This window comes from Mandrillus leucophaeus, unplaced genomic scaffold, assembly GCF_000951045.1.
Source record: "Mandrillus leucophaeus isolate KB7577 unplaced genomic scaffold, Mleu.le_1.0 Scaffold989, whole genome shotgun sequence".
Taxonomy (NCBI): Eukaryota; Metazoa; Chordata; class Mammalia; order Primates; family Cercopithecidae; genus Mandrillus; species Mandrillus leucophaeus.
The window spans coordinates 140742-168677 of record NW_012110796.1 but is presented as its reverse complement, the minus strand read 5'-3'; the positions used below and the strand labels follow the sequence as shown (position 1 = coordinate 168677).

General features: G+C 40.2%; 1 protein-coding gene across 1 annotated transcript in view; it reads left to right on the top strand.

The window, feature by feature from the left end:
• LOC105532834 (histone-lysine N-methyltransferase SMYD3-like) overlaps window positions 1-27936 on the top strand; it is a gene marked incomplete at its 3' end in the record, with an annotated part of 469568 nt that overhangs the window by 305056 nt on the left and 136576 nt on the right. The window contains exons 2-4 of the mRNA XM_011971138.1: window positions 5506-5573; window positions 7458-7560; window positions 19735-19845. Coding sequence (XP_011826528.1) covers window positions 5506-5573; window positions 7458-7560; window positions 19735-19845 — 282 coding nt within the window. The remainder of the gene's footprint in view (window positions 1-5505; window positions 5574-7457; window positions 7561-19734; window positions 19846-27936) is intronic.

Sequence of the window (27936 nt, the reverse complement as noted above, 5' to 3'; positions counted from 1 at the left end):
AGCTGTGAGCATGGGCCTTTGCCCCCACAACTTTAAAGCATGCTCACTGGTAAAACACGAGACTCTCCAGCAACTTCCTGGTAAGTGTGGTCCTCGTTTCCATTATCACTTGTTTTTAATTGAAATTGGAACCGTTGCTGAAATCACCTGCACTCTCGTAAACCTTCTGGAAACACTTTTGTGGATCCTGGGATTTGCAAATCATCACTGGGGAAGTACAGCCTCTCCTCTCCTGAGCTGACCTCCCTCGCCAGCCTGGTTCTCTCTCCTGAGCTGACCTCCGTCGCCAGCCTGGTTCTCTCTCCTGAGCTGACCTCCGTCGCCAGCCTGGTTCTCTCTCCTGAGCTGACCTCCCTCGCCAGCCTGGTTCTCTCTCCTCTGACCTCCGTCGCCAGCCTGGTTCTCTCTCCTGAGCTGACCTCCCTCGCCAGCCTGGTTCTCTCTCCTGAGCTGACCTCCCTCGCCAGCCTGGTTCTCTCCTGCTGTTGTTCTGATTTGGAGATTTCAAACCCTTTAGCCTTAGGGCGAGCAAAAATTATAACTATGTGACCAAAAGAGGGAATGGGACAGGCAAGGCCTGAATTGAGTCCTGAAAGATGGATTAATATTTGCCATACAGATAGGAGGGACTGGGAGATAAAATTTTTAATCTCTTAAGGTTTATGAGAAGATTTTAGAAAAAATCTGTACTTAATAACCCGTCATATTCTATGGGTAGAGAAAAATATACCCTGATTAAAATACTTATTATGCTTTTAAAGTTAGAGAAATATTAGTTCTAGGAGTGGGGGGACTGGGGAGCGGAGGCAATTATGTTGTGTAAAAACCTCTGCTTTTGGTTTTCATACCTGCCAACTCTTCCTCCTTCCAGTCTTTCTGTCCACAGAGTTTAATAAAACTAAGTGCATTAAACTCCGTTTTGAAAATTCACATTTAGTCCCTCTAATTAGTAAACTTGATGTGCCTAAAGTCTAGTGTGCCAAGCATTGTGCTGAACATTTCAGACGAGAAGTTTTAAAGGAGATGCAGATTGTCTTGGAGGAGACCACTGGACAGTTGTGTTCAGACACGGAATTCCCTTCTTTTTAAATGTGCTTTAAAATTTATACGTATATTTGGAAATTGGAAGGATTATTTGAAATAGGCTGTGTAGAATTCAGTAATTGGGGGACGGGGTTGGGAAGTGGCTGGGTTCTTGAGTTATGGTGTAGAATTACTCAGCTCTGACTGGTGGTGAGTTTTCTTATGGCTGTTCTGATTTTTACCATTGCAAGATAATGGCATAGTAGTGATTTTCTCTTGTTTTGCAAATATCTCATTTTAACTGCTGCTACAATACAAAGCCTTTAGTCCTAAGAATTTCAAGAAAAATGTGAAATTTGAATACATGGTAATACACTTATTTTATAAGGTTTCTGAGGTATTCACTTTATGTGTTGGTATTGATTTTGCTATTTGTGTCTAATCTACGGGGGAATTGTTAACCTCAGAACACAAATGTCAGTTTCTGTACCTAGACTCTGAACCAAATGACATAAGAATTTGGTTCACAGAACATTTTAAATTTCACTGTAGTTGTTTTTATAAAACACAGAGGCTCAATGGCAACTCACTAGATTTTTGTTTTCTAGAAAAACTATAATGTTGGATATGAAGGCTTTCAATTAGTTTAAAGGAAAAATTATGAAAAGTAAATATAACTTTACATGCAATAATAAAATAATTTAAATATGTGTTATAGTTTTAAGAAACGGTAAAAATTTCTAAAGTAATACTCAAGCTTAATTTTTAGAATGAATTCATTAACCCAGTTGCATTTATTTTTATTGAAATAGTACCATTAATATACTTTTCTAAATATTATCTTTTTGTGACATGCATTCGTTTACTGTTTTAACCTGTGCAGTTCCCTAAGAAAACTGTTTTCACAAAGAGAATACTTTGAAAAATGTTTAAACTTTTATTTCTGGGCTTTATTTCCATTCTTTTAATTATTGATATAAAGAACAATTCCTTTCAAGTTACTGGGCACACATGGACATATTATCTACCTACTCTTTCATTTAAAAAAAAAAAAAACCTGAGAGCTTCCGCATATCCACTGTTGCTCTCAGTTGTGTGTGTCAAAAATACTTCCTGTCAGGTTATTGATTGAGATAGTACTGAATGGAACCAGCATTTTAAATAAAAGTGAGAGTAGGCAAAACACTAAACCTTCTGTATACTAGCCCAGAAAGACTAACACGTAACACTCAGACCAGTATAGATGAAATCCAGGAGCTGTGGCTCACTCCTGTAATCCCAGCATTTTGGGAGGCCGAGACGGGAGGACCACTTGAGGCCAGGAGTTCAAGGTCAGCCTGGGCAATACAGCAAGACTCCTATCTCTACAAAAAGTTTTTAAAAATTAGGCAGGGGTGGTGGTGCTGGCCTGTGGTCCCAGTTACACCCCAGAGGCTATAAGGGCGGATTGCTTGAGCTCAGAAGTTCGAGGCTGCAGTGAGCCATGATCGCACCACTGCGCTCCAGCCTGGATGACAGAGTGAGACCTTGTCTCTAAAAAAGAGAAATACTTTCTTTAGTGTCTTCTGTTTGCCAGGCTTTGTGCCAGGTACAGGACTAGAGTGATGAATGAAACACTATGTCTGCCCTGCAAGTATTTTACGATCTAGTTGTGTATGATGGCAAGTAAATGGGCAAATAATGATCCAGTATGATAAATGCTGCTAACGAGGAAAGTCATCTTAGAAAATCAGGAAAAGTTTCCCAGTGGAAGACAGACAAGCTGACATTTCCCTTTGTTAGCTTTTCCTTCTTAAACATTCCATCAGAATCCATCAGAATAAACCAATGGAATAAAACTGATAAAGATTTTTTCCTATTTTGAAAAAAACCATTAATTTGCTTCATAGTTCAGGAAAAAACCATGCTGGTTTGATTCAGAAGTTAACAGATGAGATGTGTTTGACCTGGCTTTTTTGTTGGTGGATTACTTCGGCTGAAGTTCTCATTATACTTTAAAATATGTGTTAAAACATATATCCCTCCCCAAATTATACACATTTGAAAATGTTTAAAATTTCAAAAATTAAACATAGGAGTTTTTGTCCTATATTTTTACCATCTATTTTATACATAAGTATATATAGACAATATACTGTTGCTATTTAATGCAAAATAGATGTCCTTAAAGCAATTTAGTACTCGTTTACAAATATGTATATACAATTTTTCTCTTGATTTGAAACTGCAATTTTATCACATATTTAGAGGGAAAAAAAGCCAAATCTTGATACGTTGCACCAGATTTCATGTAAGAGCTGTTTGGAGCAGCGGAAGAGTCTCAAAGGACTCAACGCGTTTTCATGCTTCGTGTTCTATCATGTAAACCTGATTTGAGAAATTTGTCATCACTTTTTCCTCCACAGAAATTTTGTAACAAGTCAGCATCCATTTATAGTCTCTGGTTCATCTCAAATGTTTAGCCTCTTCTCCTTTTTCTGTTTTTTGATGGCCTTTGTCATGTTTCATCCTAAATTTATATCTCTAGGCGCAAGGCCTCTTGTGAACTCCAATTGTTCGTTCTTAGTCTTTGCTTGGATTTCAAATGTAACGTAACCAAAACAGAACTGTTGGACTTCCCCTCAATTCCCTGTAACCGAACTTGTTCCTGTTAAATTCTTCCTCATCTTAATAAATGGTAGCTATGATCTTCCACTTGTTCAGGCCAGAAGCTCAAGCGTTATCCTGACTTCTTTCATTACCCATATGCCGTCCTGCAGTGAGTCGTGTTGGCTGTGTCGCCCACCTCTCCCACCACTGACCTCCAAGTCACCATTGTCCACCACCTGGGCTCCAGCAGTGACTTCCTAACCATTTTCTCCTCTTCCGTTCACCTTTTAATGGCCCATTCTCTACACAACAGCCAGAACGATCCTTTGAAAGCAGAAGTCAGACTCCTTCACGCCTTGGCTCAAACTCCAGTGGCTTTCTGTCTCCTTCAGAGCAAAACCCAAACGCGACGGTAGGGCCCTAAATGACCTCACTCCCTCTTTGAGCTCGTATTTTGCCCTCTACTTACCCACTCTGCCCTGGTCGCACTAGCCTCTTTGCTGTTCCCCTGTAACCACGGGCATTCCTAGCTTAGGGCCTTTACGCTTGGTCTTCTCCTGATATGACCCTTTATCGCCTATAAATACACACGTTCATTTCAGCAGTCCTTTCAGGTCACTGCTTACATGACAACTAATCCTAAAGAGCTTTCTTGACAACTTTTGTTCTCTGCAAGGACTTTGTTTATCTCCTTGGCATTTATCTACAAGTGACATTTTTCTATCGTTGGGTTTTTTTTTTTTAATCTGTCTATTCAACTAGAACTTGAGCTCCACAGGGCCAGGGACTTTGGTTTTGTTCTTCACTGCTCTTTTCCTCGCACCTGTCTGAAGGGGTGATTATAGCCGGGATCTAGATATCCTGATTCTGGTCCAGTGCTCTTTCCATGGTTCTGTGTGACCTCATACATCAACCTTCTTTCACAAACGAGGTTTTTAAGTTCCTTGAGCACAGTGATTGTGTCTTTTACTGTTTTCGCTCCATCCCCGCGTAAGACATAGGACTGTGCCGTATACCCAGTGATGGGACTTCTAGTAAATGCCATGGCTTGACTAAATGACCTCCGGTGCTCCCTGTGGTCTTCATCAACGTGTATCGCATTACAGGCTCACTCGGGATACTTTGCTTTTTTTTTTTTTTTTTTTGGAGACGGAGTCTCACTCTGTCGCCCAGGCTGGAGTGCAGTGGTGCGATCTTGGCTCACTGCAAGCTCCGCCTCCTGGTTTCACGCCATTCTCCTGCCTCAGTCTCCTAAGTAGCTGGGACCACAGGCGCCCGCCACCACGCCCGGCTACTTTTTTGTATTTTTAGTAGAGACGGGGTTTCACCGTGTTAGCCAGGATGATCTTGATCTCCTGGCCTCGTGATTCACCCGTCTTGGCCTCCCAAAGTGTTGGGATTACAGGTGTGAGCCACCGCGTGGCCGATACTTTGCTTTTTGGGGAGTAAGAGACAAGTTGCCATTACTCAACAGATACACGGTGGCATTTGGAAACTGCATGCAGTTTGAGTGAAAAAATCATGATACTGTAGGAGTCTGGTTTTCAATAAATAGCTTATTTGTATTCTGAATTTCGAACATTTCATGTAACTGTAACTTTGGGTGTAGTGGATAATGATACTGAAATTAATGGGTTCATGTTGGTTTAAGTCTGTTTTTTTTCCCCCCCAGGAAGTTGGTGTTTCTGCACTTAACCACCTCATGTTGTTAGGGGGAGTATATCCCAGATAAATTCTGTTGTAAATCAAAGAGCATCCATGATTGGCTTGGATCTTTCTTACGCAACTACTAAGACGCTCCTACATTTGATTTTGAAAAGTTTCATTCTCTTGGCTACGAAGTTTCTTAAGTGACTCTGGTAATATTGATGGTTTTCCCCCTTGTTTTTACAGGTGATCTGCAACTCTTTCACCATCTGTAATGCTGAGATGCAGGAAGTTGGTGTTGGCCTGTATCCTAGGTATGGTGTATGGTGCTTCATTTACTGGAAGGCGCACTTTCATTCCCACCCAAATCCCCAGCCCTTTAGAGGCAGTTACAAAGGCAGCTTCAGCAGCTTGTTCAAGAGCCAAGCTTAAAACTTAGCAATAAATTACCAAAAAAAAAAAATGGAAAATGTTAAGTTTAAAGAAAAAATTTTATAATCCCACATTATATGCTGTGGTATTAACAAATGGGCAGATCTCAGAACTAAATTCTTATTCTCAGGGGGACTTTGGGAAGAAGTTGAGGACGGTAGGTGCTAATTAGCCATCAGGCTGATTTTTGGTTATTCCCCAATTTCCTGAGCTGAAGCACGTGATTATTTCACCAGATTTGCCGTACGCATCAGTTGGGTTCATTCTGTCTTTCGCGCTGGCGTACTCTGAGCCCCTTCACTCAGGGGGGCAAGAAAACTCTGAGGCTTTGGCCCCTGAACGCTCTCCAGCCGTTGCTGAGCTGAACCTTCCCACTGAGCTATGAAACTGTCTTCCCGCAAGCACTATAGTCACGCCCAGTTTCATTTTGTTTTTATGCCATAAGAGTCCAAATGCAAATTTAGACTTGCTAATAATTGTGAACTTAAGAATTCAGCCTTTTTTCTTATTTCTCACCATTGTGATTAACCGTAGGTCAGGTCTACTGGTAGGTGGTTCTCAAAAGGCAGTAGCATAGGATGATTCAAAGCGTGGGCTCTGAGTTCCGGCCCCGGTCCAAATTCCATCGCCACTTACTAGTTGTATGTCCTTGGGCAAGCCATTGAATTTCTGTGCAGCAGCCTCTTTACCGGTAAATGATCCTCATAAGATCGTTGTGAGGATGAAATGTGATGAATGTGCTCAAATGCAAGAAAGTGTTCCTACATATAAGTGCTCATTCTAGTTATTGTCAATTTCTCATAGCAGTTTAAATCCAGTGTGTTTCCCAGACGGTAAGAAATATACCTCCAAGGTAACAAAACGACTGGACCGTGGCCCAGGATGCATCAGGATGTAGTTGACAAAATAACATCAGCTCTCTATTTAGGAGCAAATACTCCTAATTATTCTTCAATGTGGATGTTCTAGCAAAGGCCATCATTTCTCCAAAGGAGCTCAACAAATGAGATCCTATGGGAAAGGTCAGTGGTATCTTGGCTGTTGCATCCCATTATTATGTCTGAGAGTATTTTTTTTCTTTTTCTTCTTCTTTTTTTTTTTTTTTTTTTTTTTTTTTTTTTTTTTTTTTTGAGACGGAGTCTCACTCTGTCACCCAGGCTGGAGTGCAATGGTGTCATCTCGGCTCACTGCAACCTCCACTTCCCGGGTTCAAGTGATTCTCCTGCCTCAGCCTCCTGAATAGCTGGGACTACAGGCATGTACCACCATGCCCGGCTAATTTTTTGTATTTTTAGTAGGGACAGGGTTTCACCATGTTTAATCAGGCTGGTCTCAAACTGCTGACCTCAAATGATGCACCCACCTCGGCTTCCCAAAGTGCTGGGATTACAGATGTGAGCCACCGCACCCAGCCCTCTAAGTATTTCTTTGTGAGTCAGGTTTTTCTGACCATGTTTGGCTGCTTTATTGACTGTTATCTAATCAATCAACTATGCCCCAGTCCCCAAAAAGGACTCAGAAAATTTTTTCATTATTAAATGATAGAATTCCCTAATTAGCCTGCATCTTGGGGAGAATTGTACTTCCTAGGAAGTGTGCGAGTGGCATTTCTGTGAATGTACCCTGAATACTGAGTCCCTGGTGTCCCGTCAACCCTACCTGCTCCTGCCCCACAAAGGAAGGTATCTTTTACTCACTGCATTTGTTAGATTGAGTTGTTCGACTCTACCTGCTGAGCTGTGACAGTCTCCCCCTTTTTCTTCCAGTATCTCTTTGCTCAATCACAGCTGTGACCCCAACTGTTCCATTGTGTTCAATGGGCCCCACCTCTTACTGCGAGCCGTCCGGGACATCGAGGTGGGAGAGGAGGTAAGGAAACTCATGCTTCCCACCCTGGTCTTCTTTCCTATCAAAGACCGTCTCAGCTCGGCCCGTCCCTAAAACCGATTGTGCCTGAGGGGACAGCTTTCCATTGTCCTTCTGCCACTGAGGGTACTCAGAGTACAGTCAGCTCTCCCCAGCAGCCTATCCTTTCTTCTCCCAAATTACAAATGGGCTAATTTTTTAGGGGAGAAGTCACTGTATTTCTGGATGATGAATGTTCCTGTCCTGTGGGTGACAGAGAGGTGTCTGTGTGTGACAGAGGGTGTGTGTTTTATGCACACACAGGGGAGTCATTAAATCTCCTCAGTGGCAACAGCTGAGCAGCCTCTCATATCCTTCCGTAGGCAGGGAGGGCATCCCAGTTTGTGAGTGGGGTCCCCAAGACTTCTTTACCCAAAAGGCCACTGGTTACATTTTGAAGGTAATTCTGCATGTTCACTTTGTGTTAACAAGCAAACAGCTTATACTGTCTCAGGCTGACACTGGGACTTTTCAAACCGGCATCTCTGGGTGATCATTCCAGCAAAGGTGCAAAAGGGATGGAGGACAGGGAGGATGACCTCCAGCAGTGAACTGGCCTTGACCCTCCAGTTGGATAGACGGTGCAGCCAGCCTCCTCTGGTGAAGAACCTTCTCACAAGGTAGCTGCAATGGCCTGCTCCAGGGCTGTGACCTAAGGCTGCACGGGTTTGCACAGTGACTACCCGTGCTGAGTTCTGAGTTACAGATATTTACACGTTCCAGAACCCCGTTTCCTTCTCCTTTCCAATTTGCTAAAGTGGATATTTATTGCAAGGAAAACAGTATCGAAAACTTTTATTGCATTTATGTAGCACTCAGCCGATAAAACTTAAACTCAGAGGTACCATATTTTATGTAGACAGGGATTTGGCTTTGACCAGATTCTCCCCAAACTGATTTCCAGTGGAATAAACCACTTCTTACACAACTACTTGCTAAATTTCTAGATTTTAGGACCAGTGAATGAAGTATACTGGGATATATGTCAGTGAGATGGAGAATTTGGTTTTTTCTTTTTTTTTTTTTTTCTGGGGCCACAAAGGACTTCAAGGCAGGTAAGAGATGAAACCACTATTTTCAGCAATATTCATTTTGGGGCTGAAGAGTGGCTGCTGCTGTTGTCGATGATGATGATGTTTTTGCAAATTTAAAAAACCAAGTAACCTGACAAAAGCAGTGAGAACTGGTTGGAATTTTCAGAAACAACAAAGAAAGTTTCTTATATTTTCCTAGGCTCGGCTGCCAGTCATTCTCCCATGGTTGCATTTCACTTAGTTGAATAAAGCTTTGTCTTTTGGTGCTGCTTTCACGTTTTCACATCTTTCTCTTTCCATCTCTGGGGCAACAAGCAAATCCTTCCTCTTGCCTAATACAAGACATTTCCACTCAGTGTAAAGCCCTTCAGACTCAGATGTTTTCCCCTGTGGTACTTAGCAAGACATCTTCTCAACAAAAAGAAGGTTCTCCCCACAAGTCCTTCATATATACCAGCTTGTTAATAAACATTTCTGCATTCCATTTTGTAGGTCTTGCCGAACAATGTTTCCCCTGATTCATCGTCCTCTCTGTCCACTATGGCTATTTGTCTTATTATTATGCACCCTTTGAGACCCTTTGTTATGATTTAAATGTGTCCCCCAGATTCCATCTGGTGAAAACTTTATCCCCAAATTCTTGTTAATGGTTTGTGGAGGTGGAGTCTTTGGGAAGTAATTTGGATTAAATAAGGTTATCAGGGTGGGAACCCCATGATGGGATTGGTGGCTTTATAAGATAGAGGACACTCCTCCCACCTCCTCTTGTGATCAGGCAGCAGGAAGGCCCTCCCCAGATGCCGGTGCTGTGCTCTTGGCATCATGCTTCCCGGCCTCCAGAACTGAGAAATGTATTTATAAAGTACCCAGTCTGTGGTATTCTGTTAAAACAACAGAAAATGGACTAAGATACCCTTTCAATCACCATCTCGTCTATGACTCTTTCCCTGATTTCCCATGTTAGAAGGAAGTTCTCCCTTATAGTGGTTATTAATACATCTTTGGCACGTTATTATGGCTCTTTTGGAGACCTCTCTATTTATGAGCTTTACGAGGATAGACAATTGTGTCTTATTTCTGTATCTCTTAGCACTTTGCCTTGCACCCAGGAGGCATTTGAAAACTTTTTGTTGAATTGACTCTCTATTATATTGAGCTTACTCTCATGACCAGCGGTATTTCTTGTGGGGACGCTATTGCCATTTTGAATGGGACAGTTCTTCATTGTGTGGGATTGTTGCATCATTGGAGAAGACTTGGCGTCCTTGGCACATGCTTAACTAATGCCTGCAGCCGTCCCCCAACAACTCAAATATGTCCTATGCCTTTCACACTGACCCCTTGGAGCAGAGGTAGGGGGAGGGAGAGCCATGAGAAGCGACATTTTGAGGCATTGATTAAGGAGGGTAATTCCTATTTATTGTACAAATATTAGCTTTAAATTAATGAAGGAGTAAGTCTAGACATTTTGTGTTCCCAACACACAAAAATGGTGAATACGTGAGGTAATGGATAACCCAAATACCATGACTTGATCATTACACATCCTATGCATGTAACAAAATGGTACCTGGACCCCATAAATATGTATAAATATTATGTATTAATTTTTTTAAAGTTAAAATTCCTTGGGAAAAAAATTTAGACATGTTGATAATTTCGTATCATGAACTTTGCATTTGGTTTTAGTGTTCATTAGGGCACCCACAGTTTTAATATGAGCTATTTGGGATCTGTGTGCCAGAATATAGGCTTCACAATGGAAGACTCAACAGCAACTGAGGCAGAAGTTCCTCAATCTACATTTGTTGAGTAAATTAACGAGACTTCTTAAAGATAAAATAAGAGCTGGAATAGGCCTGGGCACCGTGGCTCATGCCTGTAATCCCAGCACTCTGGGAGGCCAAGGCAAGTGGATCACTTGAGGTCAGGAGTTTGCATTCAGCCTGGACAACATGGTGAAACCCTGTCTCTACTAAAAATATAAAAAATTATCCAGGCATGGTGGCACACGCTTGTAATCCCAGCTACTCAGGAGGCTGAGGCAGGAGAATCGCTTGAACCTGGGAAGCGGAGGTTGCAGTGAGCCAAGATCACACCACTGCACTCTAGCCTGGGCAACAAGAGTGAAACTCCGTCTCAGAAAAAAAAACGCTGGAATAGAATCTCAGACATTGGTAAATGACTGGCAGTCCTCAGGGGTGTCCCATGGCTCCTGAAAGGAGGGGAATATGAAAGCCAGTCTACTGCCAGTTTAAGGTGGGAGCATTTCAAACCTCACACAAGGAGAGCTGAAAATTGTCCAAGGTCTATGATAACAGAAGTTGCCATGGAAATTTCTTACCCCTTGTTTCTCTTTATGTAAATCCATCCTTTGGACCCTCTTTGTACAGTTTCCTTGCATCCAGCAACATTTATAATACTTTGCTGTTTAAGGCTCTCCATTGTAATGCGGAGTTATTGGGCCTTTTTTTTTTTTGAGTTTGGATTTTTGTCTCCCCATTCAGCCACCTCCTAGAGAGAGATGTGTAATATCATTTAAGTCATGGCTCACTTGACTGGATTGCTGTTGGCTACCTTTTCAAAATTATCTTAAATATGAAATTCATTTGGTCTGATAGTTTTATAAAACATGAATCAGGGAGGAAAGCTGGGTAGTCCAAAGCAGTCTTATGGGAGTTGTGGTTAAAATAACTTGTAGCTGGTATGAATAATGCCATTGGCACCAGCATTCTCTGGAGCCATATCAACTGGGAGAACTGTGATTGAAAGAAGGTGAACTCATTAGTGTCCCTAATGTCAGTCTTAATCTGATGTCTTTTGGGATTAAGACAGTCTGTTTCTTCTCTTAGTCATCTTATTTGCTAAACCATTAAACAAATTCACTGCATGTTTACTCGATGTCAGGAGTTGGGTAGCAGTTTTAGAAACCTTCTCTAATACAAAGATTATTAAGACCCAGCCCTGCCTTCTAGAGTTCAAGGTATAGTTGAGGAAACTGATACAATAAACAATAATAGAATTAAGATGCACAGTGGTGTAAATGGGCACAGGGCTTATAGAAGCTCAGAGCCGGGGCACCCAAGTGATTAGTAAGGGGAGGGAGTGGAGAGTGGCTAAGGGATGTTTCCAGAGGACTGACTCCTATACTCTGAAAGGATCCATGGTGTTAGAGTTGGATGAGGCTGGAAAAGGCATTGTAGACAGAGACACAGAGGCCAGGGACAGAATGGTAAGTTCAAGGAGCAAGAAGCAGTTCTCATCAATAGACTGAAGAATTTAGATGTGACCTGAAGTTGAGGGAATATGTAGGGATCAGATTGACAAACCCCCTGGGGGCCTCATTACAGACCTTGGTTTAGCTGAAGGTTTCATAACATTGTCTGGTTTATAGGAGGCAGCCAGTAAATATTTGTGGAAGGGAGAAGGATGGGCAATGGGATATTATTGAAGGGTTTCAGCAAGGGAACTGTGTGGCCAGATACTCTTTTTTTTTTTTTCCTGCATGTTTACAAATGTTACTGTTTTTTATTGTACGTACTATACACAGAACATTTAAAGAAAATATTTAAAACCCCACACAATTCTGCTAACTGCTGAGTTAGATTTGGGATATCACAAATTAAACCTTTTACTCAGTGTACATTCAATTTTACCTCAGTCACTGTTGCTGTAGTGTGAGTTTTTCTCAAGTCATTGAACCTATACGATTGAAATGTGATGTTTCCTTTGCCTTTCATTCACTTCTTGTATATACAACCATGGCTATGATGATAGGGGACGTTTATAGGGCGATTCCATTTAGGAAGCAATAGATGACGCCTAATAGGTAAAAACAAAAAACAAAACCCAAGGACCACAAAATTGAATAAGACCTAAGTAGTCTGTACCATCTTTGGAATCTTAGAAAACTCAGATAATGTTACATATTCATTTTTTTTATTTTATGGAAGAAAATGTAAGGTTTAAACTGGGAAATTACTTGTTCAGTGCTACACTTACTACTATGCAGTGTTCAAGGGGTTAGTAAAGCTTCATTCTCAGGATCAAAGTCACAAATTATTTATCTAGGACAGTACCCAGCACATGACACTTAATAATTCCACTTATGATTAGAGTTTCCTGAAGGGAAAAGTAGAGCTCAGATGGTGAGTGTCAAAAAAATTATATAACAATATAGATTTCTCATAAATTGTGGAAACAAATATTTAGTGAATCTATCAAAAGTATAGTGTATAGTAAATAGATCTCATCTCACGTATCAAAGCAGAAGAATCGGTCTTTGGCGGAGGTGGTCTGGCTGATGTTTGGACTTGGCAAGAAAGATCGCTAGATCTGTTGAATAACATTGGGTTTGTGTGTAGAAGTGTTGGTCCATGATGACATCCACACAGATGACTTTCCATTCTTAAATTCACATTTTCTATAAGCAGTCTTTGTTCTAACACATGCTCCTCTGAAATTGAAGCTGAAAGTGTTATGACCAGTTTCACTTTACATAAAGGTACCTTGAAGTCTGCAATGAGCAGGTGCTTTCAGGTTTAGGCTGTTGAATATAAATCCATAAAAGTTTGATTTTTGTTTTTGGCTTAAGATGATAAAATTACTTTTAACAGGGTTTTATTATATTCAATAAATTACTAAATTGTGATTTCACTGTTAAATTCATTATAAAAGTCCCTATCCCATTCTTAAGAATGGATAAGTGTAAAAGAAATATAATTATTCATTTACCTTTTGAATTAAACCAAAAGAATGTAACCTAATTGTGATTTTTTAAAAAATAATTTCAACTTGTATTTTAGATTTGGGGGCACATGTGCAGGTGTGCTGTGTGGGTGTATTGCATGATATGAGCTTTGGGGTATGATGGATCCTTCACCGCCGTAGTGAGCATAGTACCCGACAGTGTTTCACCCCTTGCCCTACCTCCCTCACTAGTAGTGCCAGTGTCTGTCACTGCCATCTTTATGTCCATGAGTACCCAATGTTTAGTTCCCACTTGTAAGTGAGAACATTGGGTGAGTGGTTTGATAGATTCTCTAAATATTTGTTTCCACAATTTATGAGAAATCTATAATTGCTGTGTTTGGTTTTCTGTTTCTGCCTTGATTGGCTTAGGAGAGTGGCCTCTACCTGCATTCATGTTGCCACAAAGGACATGATGTCATTCTTTTTCATGGCTGCATACTATTCCATGGTGAATATGTACCACATTTTTTAGTGCACTGTTGATGGGCACTTAGGTTGATTTTATTTCTTTGTTATTGTGAATAGCACTGTGATGAACACGTGAGTGCATGGGTGTTTTTTGTAGAATGACTTATTTTCTTTGGGTATATACCCAGTAATGGGATTGTTGGCTCAAATGGTAGTTCTAAGCTCCTCTCCAAACTGCTTTTCACAGTGGCTTAACTAATTTACATTCCCGCCAGTAGTGTATAAGTGTTCCCTTTTCTCCGCAGCCTCACCAACACTTGTTATTTTTGGACTTTTTAGTAATAGCCATTCTGACTGGTGTAAGATGGTATCTTATTGTGTGGTTTTGATTTGCATTTCCCTGATTAGTGATGCGGAGCATTTGAAAAACATGTTTGTTGGCTGCTGGTATGTCGTCTTCTGAAATGTGTCTGCTCATGTCTTTGGCCCACTTTTTAATTGGGTTATTTGCTTGTTGAATTGCCTAAGTTCCTTATAGATTCTGGGTATTAGGCCTTTGTCAGATGCACAGTTTGTATTTTCTCCCATTCTGTAGGTTGTTTGTTTACTGTGTTGACAGTTTCTCTTGCTGTGCAGAAACTCTTGAGGTCCCACTTGTCAATTTTTGTTTTTGTTGCAATTGCTGTTGAAGATTTAGTCATACGTTCTTTCCGAAAGCTGATGTCCAGAATGGTGTTTCTTAGGTTTTCTTCTAGGGTTCATAAAGTTTGTGGTCTTACATTTAAATTTTTGATCTTTGAATTTTTTATATATGGTGCAAGGTAGGTGTCTTCTGCATATAGCTAGCCAGCCGTCCCAGCACCATTTATTCAATAGGATGTCCTTTCCCCACTGCCTATTTTTGTATGACCACTTTTCTATGTGTAGGCAAGGTTGGGAGAATGAGGGTCAGGGTGATGTAATAATCCAGGGAAGAGATAACATTGGTAGCCCGAAGTCAGGGGGAGCTCAGTGGTGGCTTGTGATAGGGTATCTGAAGAATATAATATTTAGAAGGTAAAATTAGCAGTATGTGCGAAACAAGAAGAGACACAATGATACTCTGGTTTGACTTTAAAAAGAAGTTATATTTTTCAGGCTTTTTTCCAGTTCAGAGCCAGTATTAGCAGAAACATTTGTTAACTGTGATCACGGAATTCTAGAAATGAAACAAGGTCTAATTTTAACTTGGTCTTTTTTTTCTTCTTCTTCTTTTTGGAGAGGGAGTCTGGCTCTGTTGCCCAGGCTGGAGTGCAGTGGCGCAATCTCGGCTCACTGCAAGCTCCGCCTCCCAGGTTCACGCCATTCTCCTGCCTCAGCCTCCCAAGTAGCTGGGACTACAGGTGTCCGCCACCATGCCTGGCTAATTTTTTGTATTTTTAGTAGAGATGGGGTTTCACCATATTAGCCAGGATGGTCTATCTCCTGACCTCGTGATGCCCCCGCCTTGGCCTCCCGAAGTGCTGGGATTACAGGTGTGAGCCATGGCGCCCGGCCTTAACTTGCTTATCTTATCCACTCAGTTGTAGTCAATGAAAAGATGGTTTCATGGAAAAGGAGTTCATTTTGTCTTGAGATTTTAATGTAAACTATGTATTCAAGATCTAGAAAATCTCCTTCATTATATTACGCTAATGTCAGAAATGAATTACTGCATTTTCTATAAGAGCTGCACGAAAATGGCAAAGCAGTGGTCTGTGGCATTAATATTTTAATACAATTTTGTTTAGTGCCGTTAAGGTGTCTACTGATCAATGGCCAAGTTTCATATATATGTTCCCTCTAAATGAGCCCTGCATTTACTGAGCAGATATTCCGTTACAACTGGTGAGTCAATGAGTCTTTAATAAAAGTTTTTATCTTTGGCTAATAACATGCTTTTAGCTGTCATTACCAGTTAGTAATCTGGCTGTTTTTTTCCAAAAATAAGAATAAAATATTTTTGCCATTAAGCCCTTCACAGTTGATAACCAGATACTCTGCAGACTTCATTGGCATATAAGAAGCACAAAAATGGGCCACTTTCTCTGAGGTAATGGGGCAGTCGCCATAGGAAGGAGGTGTATTTGAACCAAGCCTGGAGGATGAGAGGCTCTCAGTAAGCTGAGTGTGGAGGAGAGCCTCGCTTAGGCAGTGATGCCCAGACACGTGTTGGCATGGTATTCATTGTTTCCGAGGTCTAGCAATGTACATAACTGTGACAGGCTGGGGTTCAGGGAGAGACACGGAGACTAGAAAGGCAGACAGAAAATTAGCTGAGGGAAAGCCTTGTGTGCCTTTATTCATAGGCAGTGAGAAACCGTCGAAAGTTTTCATGTAGAGAAATGACGTGATCACATGGGGGTTTTAGGAAGATCCTTCTCAAAGCAGTTTAGAAGATGAAAGGTACACTGAAGGCGGTGGGGAAGCCAGTTAGAAAGCCATTGCATAGTCCAGGTAGCAGTTCAGGCAGTTACAGTATGCCGAGGGAGGCTTTAAGAGTCAGTTTATTGGGGTTAAATGAAATAACTAGTCTCCTGTTGCCCATTCACTGCCTGAAAAGATCACTAATGAGTTTTGGCCCTTGTAATAAAGTCTTGGGTTAGTCAAGCACATTTTTTTCTGGTGTGAAAGGCCCTGGAGTTAGTGGCTTCACACTGGGCACACTGTAATCACCCAAAATCACTGTCCATTTACCTGCTCGGATAATGGGAGTTGATGACTAAGAGCCACTGGGCTGGGTTCAGAATTAGTGTCCTAGAGTTAACCCAAGAGGGGACATAAGGATGGACTCATTTGCTCCCTCACCTCCTATAAGGACACTGGGACCCACAGAGCCTGCTAGGATAGGATGAATGTATCTACTGTCCCAGACTAACTCATAGGCTGTTTCAAAAGGTGTGCTTGGAAATAGGTTATTTGGAATTTGGAACATAGCATTCGATAGAAACGAGAGGAACTTGCCTAGTGTGGTGACCCTCTGTGCCTCAGAGGCAACCCTGGCTTCAGATCATGAAGCAAGAGAAACATGGAGAAAATCAAAAAGTGGCTGTTGTCTCAGCTGAAGGATCTCAGTTGCTACCGAACATTCCCTAACACAGGTGTTAGTATTTTAGGTTTGAGGGTACTACGGAAATGCCTTAAGAGACGCCAGCTTCTTCTACAGCCCTCTCTCCCCGCCAAGTATGAGAAGCAGCCATGTTAAAGGAAAAAGAGCATCAGACTTAAATCAAGAGATCTGGGTGCAGTCTTCAGTGGTACCTGAACCTAAGACCTTTGCTAGTTTTTACTGTGCAATGCTGCCTCGCCACAAACAGTGGATACTCAGTAACATCATCATCTGCATCTCTTCGGGGCAGATACTCTCGTTTCTGTTTATGGAGCAGCATGTTATGGTTGCCTAATGTGAAGAATCTATGGAGAGCCAGCCAGCCAGATCAGGCTGTGGCTCCTGTCCCCTTGGTGATGGTGACGGTGATGGCCATGGTGGATTTCACAGATCTGGCTGGCCAGCCCAGCCATCCACCATCACGCCGACAGCTTGAGAGAGTCCTTCCCAAAGCTTCGTTGTCTGCCAAAGAGGATGGCCGCCTTTGCCCCACCATGATTTCAAACAAGTAAGATCATGCTTTGTAGACATGAGATGCTTTAAGTGTAAGAAAAACCACATGGAGTTTTTTGCTCTGGGGCGTGTTTTGCTTCTCCTTCCGTGGATAATCCTGCCTTCTTGCTCTCCTAAAGTCTTCACTTCTTCCCCCACCACACATACCCCCATGATTACTTTCTACTTTTCAAAGCAAAGAAGTAATTTATACAGTATGGTACAAGCTGATACATGATACAGGAAAAGAAAAAACTAGAGAAGGGAAGAGAATTGGGTTGTTACCTTTAATAGGGCATTGAGGTTAGACCTGAATGAGAAAGTGGGATTTGACTGAAACTCAAAAGCGATGAGGTTGGCACAGTAGACAGGGTGGAAGGGCAGAGGGAACAGCCAGTGCACGGGCCTTGAGGTAGGAGTGTGTGTGGAGCCAGACAGGAGGCCAGCCTGGTGGAGCAGCGACAAGGGAGATGGGAAATGAGAGGGAACAGGTGGGATTATGTGAAGCCATTGCTTCTCTAACCACCTACGACGAAGGACCAGTGTTTCTTTTCCTTCCTAGTCTGTTACAGACCAGTGTTTTTATAAAATCTAGTGAAAATATTAGAAAAATAAAATTTAGAGAATGTAAAATAAAACGGCTGGGTGCAGTGGCTCATGCCTGTAATCCCATGGGAAGTCAAGGAGGGAGGATTGCTTGAGCCCAGGAGTTCAAGACCATCCTGGGTAACATGGCGAAACTTCCATCTCTACAAGAAAGACAGAAAATTAGCCAGTGTGGTGGTGCACGCCTGTAGTCCCAGCTACCTGGGAAGCTGAGGGGGGCGATCACCCGAGTCCAGGAGGTTGAGGCTGCAGTGAGTTGTGATCATGCCCCTGCATACCCGCCTTGGTGGCAGAGTGAGACCCTGTCTTTTTTAAAAAAAAGAAAAAAAGCCCAGTGTTTTGTTGTTAGAGTCACCTAAAATTACCCTTACCAAATTAGTAAAAAACATTTCTAAATATTGACTTGGTTTCTTTACTCATTTCATCCTGGACTGGTAACCCACAGTGTGCACCAGCACCAATGCAGGACCCATACTTGAGTTGCACTTGGGGAGTTAGAAGGACCTGACCTTTACTCAGGCAAAGTGGGGACGCGTTGTGATGTTTCAAACAGAACATGCCATCTGACATATTTTAAGTGAACCACTCTGGCTAGGGGGTGGAGTGCAGGGGCCTAGAGAAAGAATCAGGGAGAACAGTTGTGAGACTGTTACCTTTTCCAGGTAAGAGGTAAAGATGGCTCAGACCAGGGTGGTAGCATTAGGAAAAGGTAAAAAGTGGTTGATTCTGGGTGATTTTTAAGGTAGAGGCCACAGAATTTCCTGGTGGATTGGGTGGTAGGTGTAAAGGAAAGAGCAAAGTCAAGGATAACTCTGAGGCTTCAACTTGGATAAGACAAAAGATGAGTTACTGTCAACTGAGAGTGGGAATGTTCCAGCCGAGAACATTGGAACAGGTTGACGGGAAGATCAAGCATTCTGTCTTCCGGATTTTGAGTTAGACTTTCATAAGAGATCTAATCAAATGCAAAATGCTTTAAGCATTATAATGTTGCCTAAAGACCAGTGACTTAAAGGGGACTCAGCGTTAGAGAGTGTCTGAGGAGTCCTTTAAATACATCCTCTCATTCATAACCCGCACCCTCCGAGGCAGGGGATGTTTCTCCGAAAGGGCGTAAGGCAGTCAGTTAAATGCTTCCGTCAGCGGTGCTACTCTCAAGTTAAACTCTCCCCTATTTGGAAATTATTCTACCTTTTTTTAAACCTAGTTACAAGTAAGAGAACTGTTTTCTCATTTCAAAGATACCAAATTTGGATGACCTTAAATTCCATGAGGCAGCTATAGAATTGGTTAGAATTTAAGAGCAATCTGGCTGTATCATCTGCCACCCTTTTGGTTGCCAGGATTAATTTGGCTTCTCTGATTGCTAATGGTTATAGAATTTATTAGCAAACCTTAGTAATACCAAACATACAGCAGCTTTTGATATTTTACTGTAGTGGAAAAAAAAGTAAGATACAAAAGTGGGTAGAGATCATAAGCCCCATTCTTTAAATATATGATCCATATGTACTTACCACATAACAAAGACTGAAGGGAAGTAGATTAAAAATTTACATGTGATTATTTGGGTAGAGAAACTGAGTGGTACCTTCTCTCAAATTTCTGGTTTGTAATAAAAACAAGTTTTACTCCAATAATTAGCAATAATAGTAACCATTTGTTAAAGAAATGAGCACAGCAGATGTGTCAACGCTTCCCTCTCTCTGGCCTGCACAGCTCACCATCTGCTACCTGGATATGCTGATGACCAGCGAGGAGCGCCGGAAGCAGCTGAGGGACCAGTACTGCTTTGAATGTGACTGTTTCCGTTGCCAAACCCAGGACAAGGTATGTAGTATGGAACCAGACTGAAACACCTCCATGGCAAAATCTCAATGATCTTCAGAGAACTCCACCTTGGTTTCATAAACCCAAAAGTAATGACCCTCAGTACATGGTAGGAAACAGATACATAAGGTAACTCATCAAACTGCATATATTTTGTTTCCTGGAACTTTTGTCACCCACCAAGCTGAGATTTAACCAAAGGCAAGGATCTATGGAGTTTAGAGTCACGTGGGAATGTAGGCATTAAACATGTAATTAAAAGGATGGGTGAAGGACAGAGTGCTAGTAGAACATATGTAGTTAGCAGGTTGAATTACATTATGATTGACAAGTTATTGCTCAGTAAACAACATATACCAAGTTTTACCTAGTTTATTTAACAATGTTTTTTTAAAATAAAATGAGGTTTGTTGAGGTACAATTTACATTCGAAAAATTTATCCTACTTAGTGAGACAGTTCTATGATTTCAACAAATGCAGTCATGAAACTGCCATCAAAATCAAGATACAGAATGGTTTCATTTCCCAAAAAAGTGCCCTCATGTCCCTTTATAGTCAACCTTACCACCCCTACCCCAACCCCCGATAACCACTGATCTGTTTTTTATCCCTATAGTTTTTTCCTTTTGTTTTTAGTTGACACGTAATGCTTGCACATATTTGTGGGATACAGAGTGATAATTATGTGTATATTATGTGTAGTATCGTATCAGGGTAATTAGCATGTCACCTCATATATTTATCATTTCTTTGTGTTGTGAACATTCAAAATCTTCTTTTAGCATTTGGAGAATATACAATAAATTAAAGTGAACCGTATCTCCCCTGCAGTGCTGCAGATGAGCAGATTCGTTCCTCCTAAGTTTGTGTTCATTAACCAACCTCTCCCCACCTTCTTAGCCTCTAGTACCCACAGTTCTGCTCCCTACTTCCATGAGATCAGTTTATTTTGTTCCCACACATGAGTGAGAACACGGAGCATTTTCTCTTTCTGCTCCTGACTCATTTTGCTTAACATAGTGTCCTCTAGGCCCATCCATGTTGCCATGAATGACAGAATGTCATTCTTTTTCATGGCTGAATAATATTCCATTGTGTATATATGCCACATTTTCTTTATCCATTTTTCCATTGATGGACACATAGGCTGATTTCCTATCTTAGTTTTTGTGAATAGTGCTGCTATAGTAAACATGGGGCTGCCGGTATCCCTTTGATGTATTGATTTTCTATCCTTTGAATAACTACGCAGTACTGTAATGACTAGATTGTATGGTAGTTCTATTTTTAGTTTTTTTGAGAACCCCTCATGCTGTTTTCCATAATGACTATACTATTAGGTGGGTGAAAAAGTAATTGCAGTTTTTGCCATTAAAAGTAATGGCAGTGGCCTCATTGTAGAGGCCTTTCACCTCCTTGGTTAAATTTATTCCTAGGTGTCTCTTTTTGGGAGTGGGTAACTATTACTTTTAATGGCAAAAACCACAATTACTTTTGCACCAACCTAGTATGAGAGTACGTTTTCTCCACATCCTTGCCAGCATTTGTTATTTATTTGTTTATTTTTTGTCTTTTTGGTAATAGTCATTCTAATTGGGGTGAGATGACACCTCATTTTGGTTTTGATTTGCATTTTCCTGATGGTTGGTGATAAGCATTTTTATTGGCTTTTTGTATATGTGTTAGATACATGTCGATTTAGATCCTTTGCCCTCTTTTGAAATGGAATATTTGTGATATTTTTGCTGTTGAGTTCCTTGTATATTCTGGATATTAGTTCCTTTTTGAATGCATAATTTGCAAATACTTTCTGCCATTTTATAGGTTGTCTCTTCACTCTGTTGAGTGTTTCCTTTGCTCTGCAGAAGCATTTTGTTTAATACAGTCTCATTTGTCTGTTTTTGTTTTTGTTGCCTGTGCTTTTGTGGTCTTAGCCATAAAATCTTTGCCTAGACCAATGTCCTGAAGTGTTTCTGCTATGTTTTCTTTTAGTATTATAGTTTCCAGGCTCACAGTAGTTAATTGATTTTGGTTGATTTTTCTGTGTGGTGACAGATAAGGGTTTAGTTTCATTCTTCTGCACGTGGATATCCACTTTTCTGATGACAAATAATTGAAGAGGTGTCCTTTCCCCACTGGATGTTCTTGGCGCCTTTGTTGACAATCAGTTGCCTATAAATACGTGGATTTAATGATGGATTTTCTGTTCTGTTGCATTGGTCTGTGTGTCTGGTTTTAGACCAATTCCATGTTTTTTTTGTTAGTATAACCTTGTAGAATATTTTGAAGTTAGGTAGTGTGATGCCTCCAGCTTTGTTCTTTTTGCTCAGTATTGCCTTGGCTATTTGGGGTCTTTTTTGTTTTCATATTAATTTTGGAATCATTTGTTCTATTTCTTGAAGAATATCATTGGTATTTTAATAGGGATTGCATTGAATCTGTAGATTGCTTTGGATAGTATCATCATTTAACAATGTTGATTCTTCCAATTAATGAGCATGGTATGCCTTTCCATTTGTGTTCTCTTCAGTTTCTTTTATCAATGTTTTATAGTTCTCATTGCAGAGGCCTTTCACCTCCTTGGTTAAATTTATTCCTAGGTGTCTATTTGCGGGGGGGTCGGTGGGTAGATATTGTAAATGGGATTACTTTCTTGATTTCTGCTTCAGGTAGTTCATTATTGGTGTTTAGAAACACTGCTGATTTTTGCATGTTGATTTTGTGTCTTGCAGCTTATCAGTTAGAGTATTTTGGTGGAGTCTTTTAGTTTCTCCATATATAACGTCATGTTGTCTGCAAAGGGAGGACAATGGGATTTCTTCCAAGTTAAATGCCCTTTATTGCTTTTTAAACATTTTTATTGATATATGATAGTTGTACATATTTGTGTGGTGTATATGATTTTGATACCAGCATACAATGTGTAATGATCAAATCTGGATAACTGGGAGATCCATCTCCTCAAAAATTTATGTTGGGAACATTCTAAATTTTCTCTTCTAGCTATTTTGAAATGTACAGTAAACTATTGTTAACTATAGTTGCCCTGTTGTGCAGCTGAACACTAGATCTTACTCCTTCTATTGAGCTGTAATCTCTTATGTATTAGTCAACCCCTCTTCATGCCTCTACCTACTACTCTTTCCAGCCTCAAAACCACTATTGATTTCACTATCTATGAAATCAACTTATTTTTAGTTCCCATGTATGAGTGAAAACATGAGATATGTCTTTGTGTGCCTGGCATATTTCACATAATGTAATGTCTTTCAGTTCCATCCATGTTGCTGCAAATGACAGGATTTTATTACTTTTTATAGAGGAAGAATACTTAATTTTGTGTGTGTGTGTATATATATATATATATTGAATTTTTTTTTTTTACTTATTGATGGACACTTAGGCTGATCCATGCCTTGGCTATTTTGAATAGTGCAGCAATAAACATGGGAGTGCAGATATCTCTTTGATACTCTGATTTCCTTTCTTTTGGATCTATATCCAATGCTGGGATTGTTTGATTATACGGTAGTGGCGTTTTTAGTTTCTTGAGGAACCTCCTTACTGTTCTCCATAGTGGTTGTACTAATTTACATTCCTCCAACAATGTGTGAGCCTTCCCCTTTCTCCACATCCTTGCCAGCATTTGTTATTTTCTTTCTTTTTCATAGTAGCCATTTTAACTGGGCAGATGATCTCATTGTGGTTTTAATTTGCATTTCCCTGACCATTAATATTGTTGAACTTTTTTTTATATATCTGTTGGCCGTTTGTATGAATTCATCAGACTTTTGCCTGTTCTTAATTGGGTTGTTTCCTGCTATTGAGTTTGAGTTCCTATATATTGTGGTTATTAATCTCTTGTCTGATGAATACTTTGCAAATTTCTTTTCAATTCTATAGGTTGTTTCTTCATTGATTATTTTCTTTGCTGTACAGAAGCTTTCTAGCTTGATACAATCTCATGTTTCTATATTTGCTTTGGTTGCCTGTGCTTTTGAGGTCTTGCTCAATAAATAGTTGCCCAGCGCAATGTCCTGAAGTGTTTCCCCAATGTTTTCTTACAGTAGTTTCATGGTTTTAGGTCTTATATTCAAATATTTAAGCTGTTTTGATATGACTTTTGTATATGGGGAGAGGTAGGCGTCTACTTTCATTCATTTGCATATGGGCTATCTAGATTTTCCTTTCTCAATGTATGTTCTTGGTGACTTTCTTGAAACTCCATTGACTAAATGTGTGGATTGGATTCTATGTTCTTTCATGTGTTCCATTGGTCTATGTGTCCATTTTTATGCTAGTACCATGTTTGTTTTGGTTATTGTAATTTTATAGAGCATTTTGAAGTCAGATAATGTGATGCCTCCAGCTTTGTTCCTTTTGTTCAGGATTGCTTTTGTTGTTCCATACGAATTTCAGAATTGCCTTTTTCTTTTCATGTGCAGAATGTCATTGATATTTTGATATGGATTACATTGAAAATGTAGATTGCTTTGGATAGTACAGTCATTTTAACAGTATTCTTCCCATCCTCATGGGCTATCTTTCCAATTTATTATGTTATCTTCACTTTTATCAGTACTGTATAGTTTTTATTGTAGCTATCTCACTTTTATTAAGTTTAGTCCTAGGTGTTTATGCTATTTTATTGTAGCTGTTGCAAATGGGATTGCTTTATTTATTTTCAGATGTTTGCTGTTGGCGTATAGAAGTGCTACTGGTTTTTGGCTGTTGATTTTGTATCCTGTGACTTGACTGAATTTATCAGTTTGTTTTTGTTGGAGTCTTTTGGTTGTTCTAGATGTAAGATCATGTTGTCTGTGAACAAGGCTAACTTGAATTCGTCCTTTCTAATTTGAATGCCCTTTAACTTTTTCTCTTGTCTAATCGCTCTGGCTAGGAATTCCAGTACTGTGTTGAGTAAGAGTGGTGAAAGTGGACATCCTTGTCTTGTTCCACGTGGTAAAGGAGGGGATTTCAGTTTTTCCCAATTCAGTGTGATGCTAGCTTGGGGTTTGTCATATGTGGCCCTTAGTTTCTGAAGTGTGTTTCCCTCATACCCAGTTGGTTAAGATTTCTTATCATGAAGGCACATTGAATTTTATTGAAAGATTTTTTTTCAGCGTCTGTTGAAATGATCATATGGTTTTGTCATTGGTTCTGTTAATGTGATGTATCACCTTTATTGATTTACATATGTTCAACCATCCTTCCATCCCTGAGATGAATCCCACTTGATTATGATGAATGATCTTTTTAATGTTGAATTTGATTTGCCAGTATTTTGTTGAAAAAAAAAAGTGCATCTATGCTAATCAGTGATATTGGCCTTTAGTCTTTTGTTGTTGTGGCTTTGTCTAGTTTTAGTATCGGGGTAATGCTGGCTTTATATAATGAGTTTGGAAGTATTTCCTCCTCCTGAGTTTTTTGGAATAGTGTGAGTAGAATTGGTATTCATTCTTTTTTAAATGTTTGGTAGAATTCAGCAGTGAAGCCATCAGGTCCTAGGCTTTTCTTTGGTGGGAGACTTTATTACTGTTTCTATCTCATTACTTGCTATTGTTCTGTTAACGTTTTCTGTTTTCTTCATGGTTTAATCTTGGTAGTTTGTATATGACTAGGAATTTTTCCATTTCTTCTAGGTTTTCCAATTTATTGGCATACAGTTGTTCCGGACAGTCTCTAATCATGCTTTGAACTTCTGGGGGATCTGGTATAACGTCCCCTTTTTCTTCACTGATTTTACTTGAGTCTTCTCTCTTTCTTGGTTAGTCTAGCAAGTTCTTTATTAATTTTGTTTATCTTTTCAAAAAACCAACTTTTTGTTTCATTGATCTTTTGTATTGTTCTTTAATCTCTATTTTGTTTAGATCTGTTTGGATCTTTATTTATTACCTTCTACTAATTTTGGTTTTGGTTTATTCTTGTTTTTCTAGTTCCTTGAGATACATTGTTAGACTTTTTAACTTGAAATCTTCCTACCTCTTTTATGTAGGTGTTTATTGCTATAAACGTCCATCTTAACACTACTTTTGCTGTAACCCATACATTTTGATATGTTGTATTTCCATTTTCATTTGTTTGAAGAAAGTTTTTGATCATCTTCTTAATTTCTTCATTGACCCAGTAGTCATTCAGCAGCGTGTTTAATTTTCATGTATTTGTACAGCCAAAGTTTCTTTTATTGATTTCTAGTTTTATTTCTGTTGCGGGAAGTCAGGGACCCTGAACGGAGGGACCTGCTGAAGCCACGGCAGAAGAACATAAATTGTGAAGATTTCATGGACATGTATTAGTTCCCCAAATTAATACTTTTATAATTTCTTATGCCTGTCTTTACTGCATTCTCTGAACATAAATTGTGAAGATTTCATGGACACTTATCACTTCCCCAATCAATACCCTTGTGATTTCCTATGCCTGTCTTTAATCTCTTAATCCTGTCATCTTTGTAAGCTGAGGAGGATAAATGTCACCCCAGGACCCTGTGATGATTGTGTTAACTGCACAGATCATTGTAGAGCATGTGTGTTTGAACAATATGAAATCTGGGCACCTTGAAAAAAGAACAGGATAACAGCAATGTTCAGGGAACAAGGGAGATAACCTTAAACTCTGACTGCCGGTGAGCCAGATGGAACAGAGCCATATTTCTCTTCTTTCAAAAGCAAATAGGAGAAATATCACTGAATTCTTTTTCTCAGCAAGGAACCTGAGAAATCTCGAGAATGGCCTGAGGGTAGGCCTCTGAAATGGCAACTTTAGGGGTGGCTGTCTTTTATGGTCGAAGCTGAAGGGATGAAATAAGCCCCAGTCTCCGGTAGTGCTCCCAGGCTTATTAGGACGAGGAAATTCCCGCCTAATAAATTTTGGTGAGACTGGTTGTCTGCTCTCAAACCCTGTCTCCTGATAAGATGTTATCAATGACAATGCGTGTCCAAAACTTCATTAGTAATTTTAATTTCACTAATTTTAATTTTTAATTTCGTCCTGTGATCCTGTGACCTCACCCTGCCTCCATTTGCTTTGTGGTATTTTATTACCTTGTGAAGTATGTGATCTCTGTGACCCACACCCTATTCGTACACTCCCTCCCCTTTTGAAAATTGCTAATAAAAACTTGTTGGTTTTATGGCTCAGAGAGCATCACAGAACCTGCTGACATGTGATGTCTCCCCTGGACACCCAGCTTTAACATTTCTCTCTTTTGTACTCTTTCCCTTTATTTCTCAGACCAGCCGACGCTTAGGGAAATAGAAAAGAACCCACACTGAATATCAGGGGTGGGGTTTCCCCCAATAATTTCACTGTAGTCTGAAAAGATACCCGATATGATTTCAATTTCTAAAAATTTGTTGAGCCTTGTTTAGAGGACTAATGTATCATTTATCTTGGAGAATGTTCCATTTACTGATGAGATAAAAGTATATTCTACAGCTGTTGGATATATTTTTTGTAAACATCTGCTGGGTTCTTTTGTGGTGCAGATTGTGATATTTTTCTGTAGATTTTCTGTCTAGATGATCTGTCCAATGCTGAAGTCCCCAACTATTACTGTACTGGGGTCTCTCTATTTGGCCCTAATATTTGCCTTGTATATCTGGGTGCTCCAGTTTGGGTGCATATGTTCACAATGGTTATATCCTCTTGCTGAATTGATATTTTCGTCATTATATAATGACCTTTTTTGTCTTTCTGTTTTTTGACTTAATGTCTATTTTGTGTGATACACTACAGCTACTCCTGCTCAGCTTTGGCTTCTGTTTGCATGGAGTATTGTTTTTCATCCCTTCACTTCTTTTTTGAGATGGAGTCTCACTCTGTCACCATGCTGGAGTGCAGTGGCACAGTCTCAGCTCACCACAACCTCCGACTCCCTGGGTCAAGGGATTCTATGACCTCGGCTTCCTGAGTAGCTGGGACTACGGGCATGTGCCACCATGCCCAGCTAATTGTTACATTTTTAATAGAGACAGGGTTTCACCATATTGACCAGGATGGTCTCGATCTCCTGACCTCATGATCTGCCCGCCTTGGCCTCCCAAAGTGCTGGGATTACAGGCATGAGCCACCATGCCTGGCCATCCCTT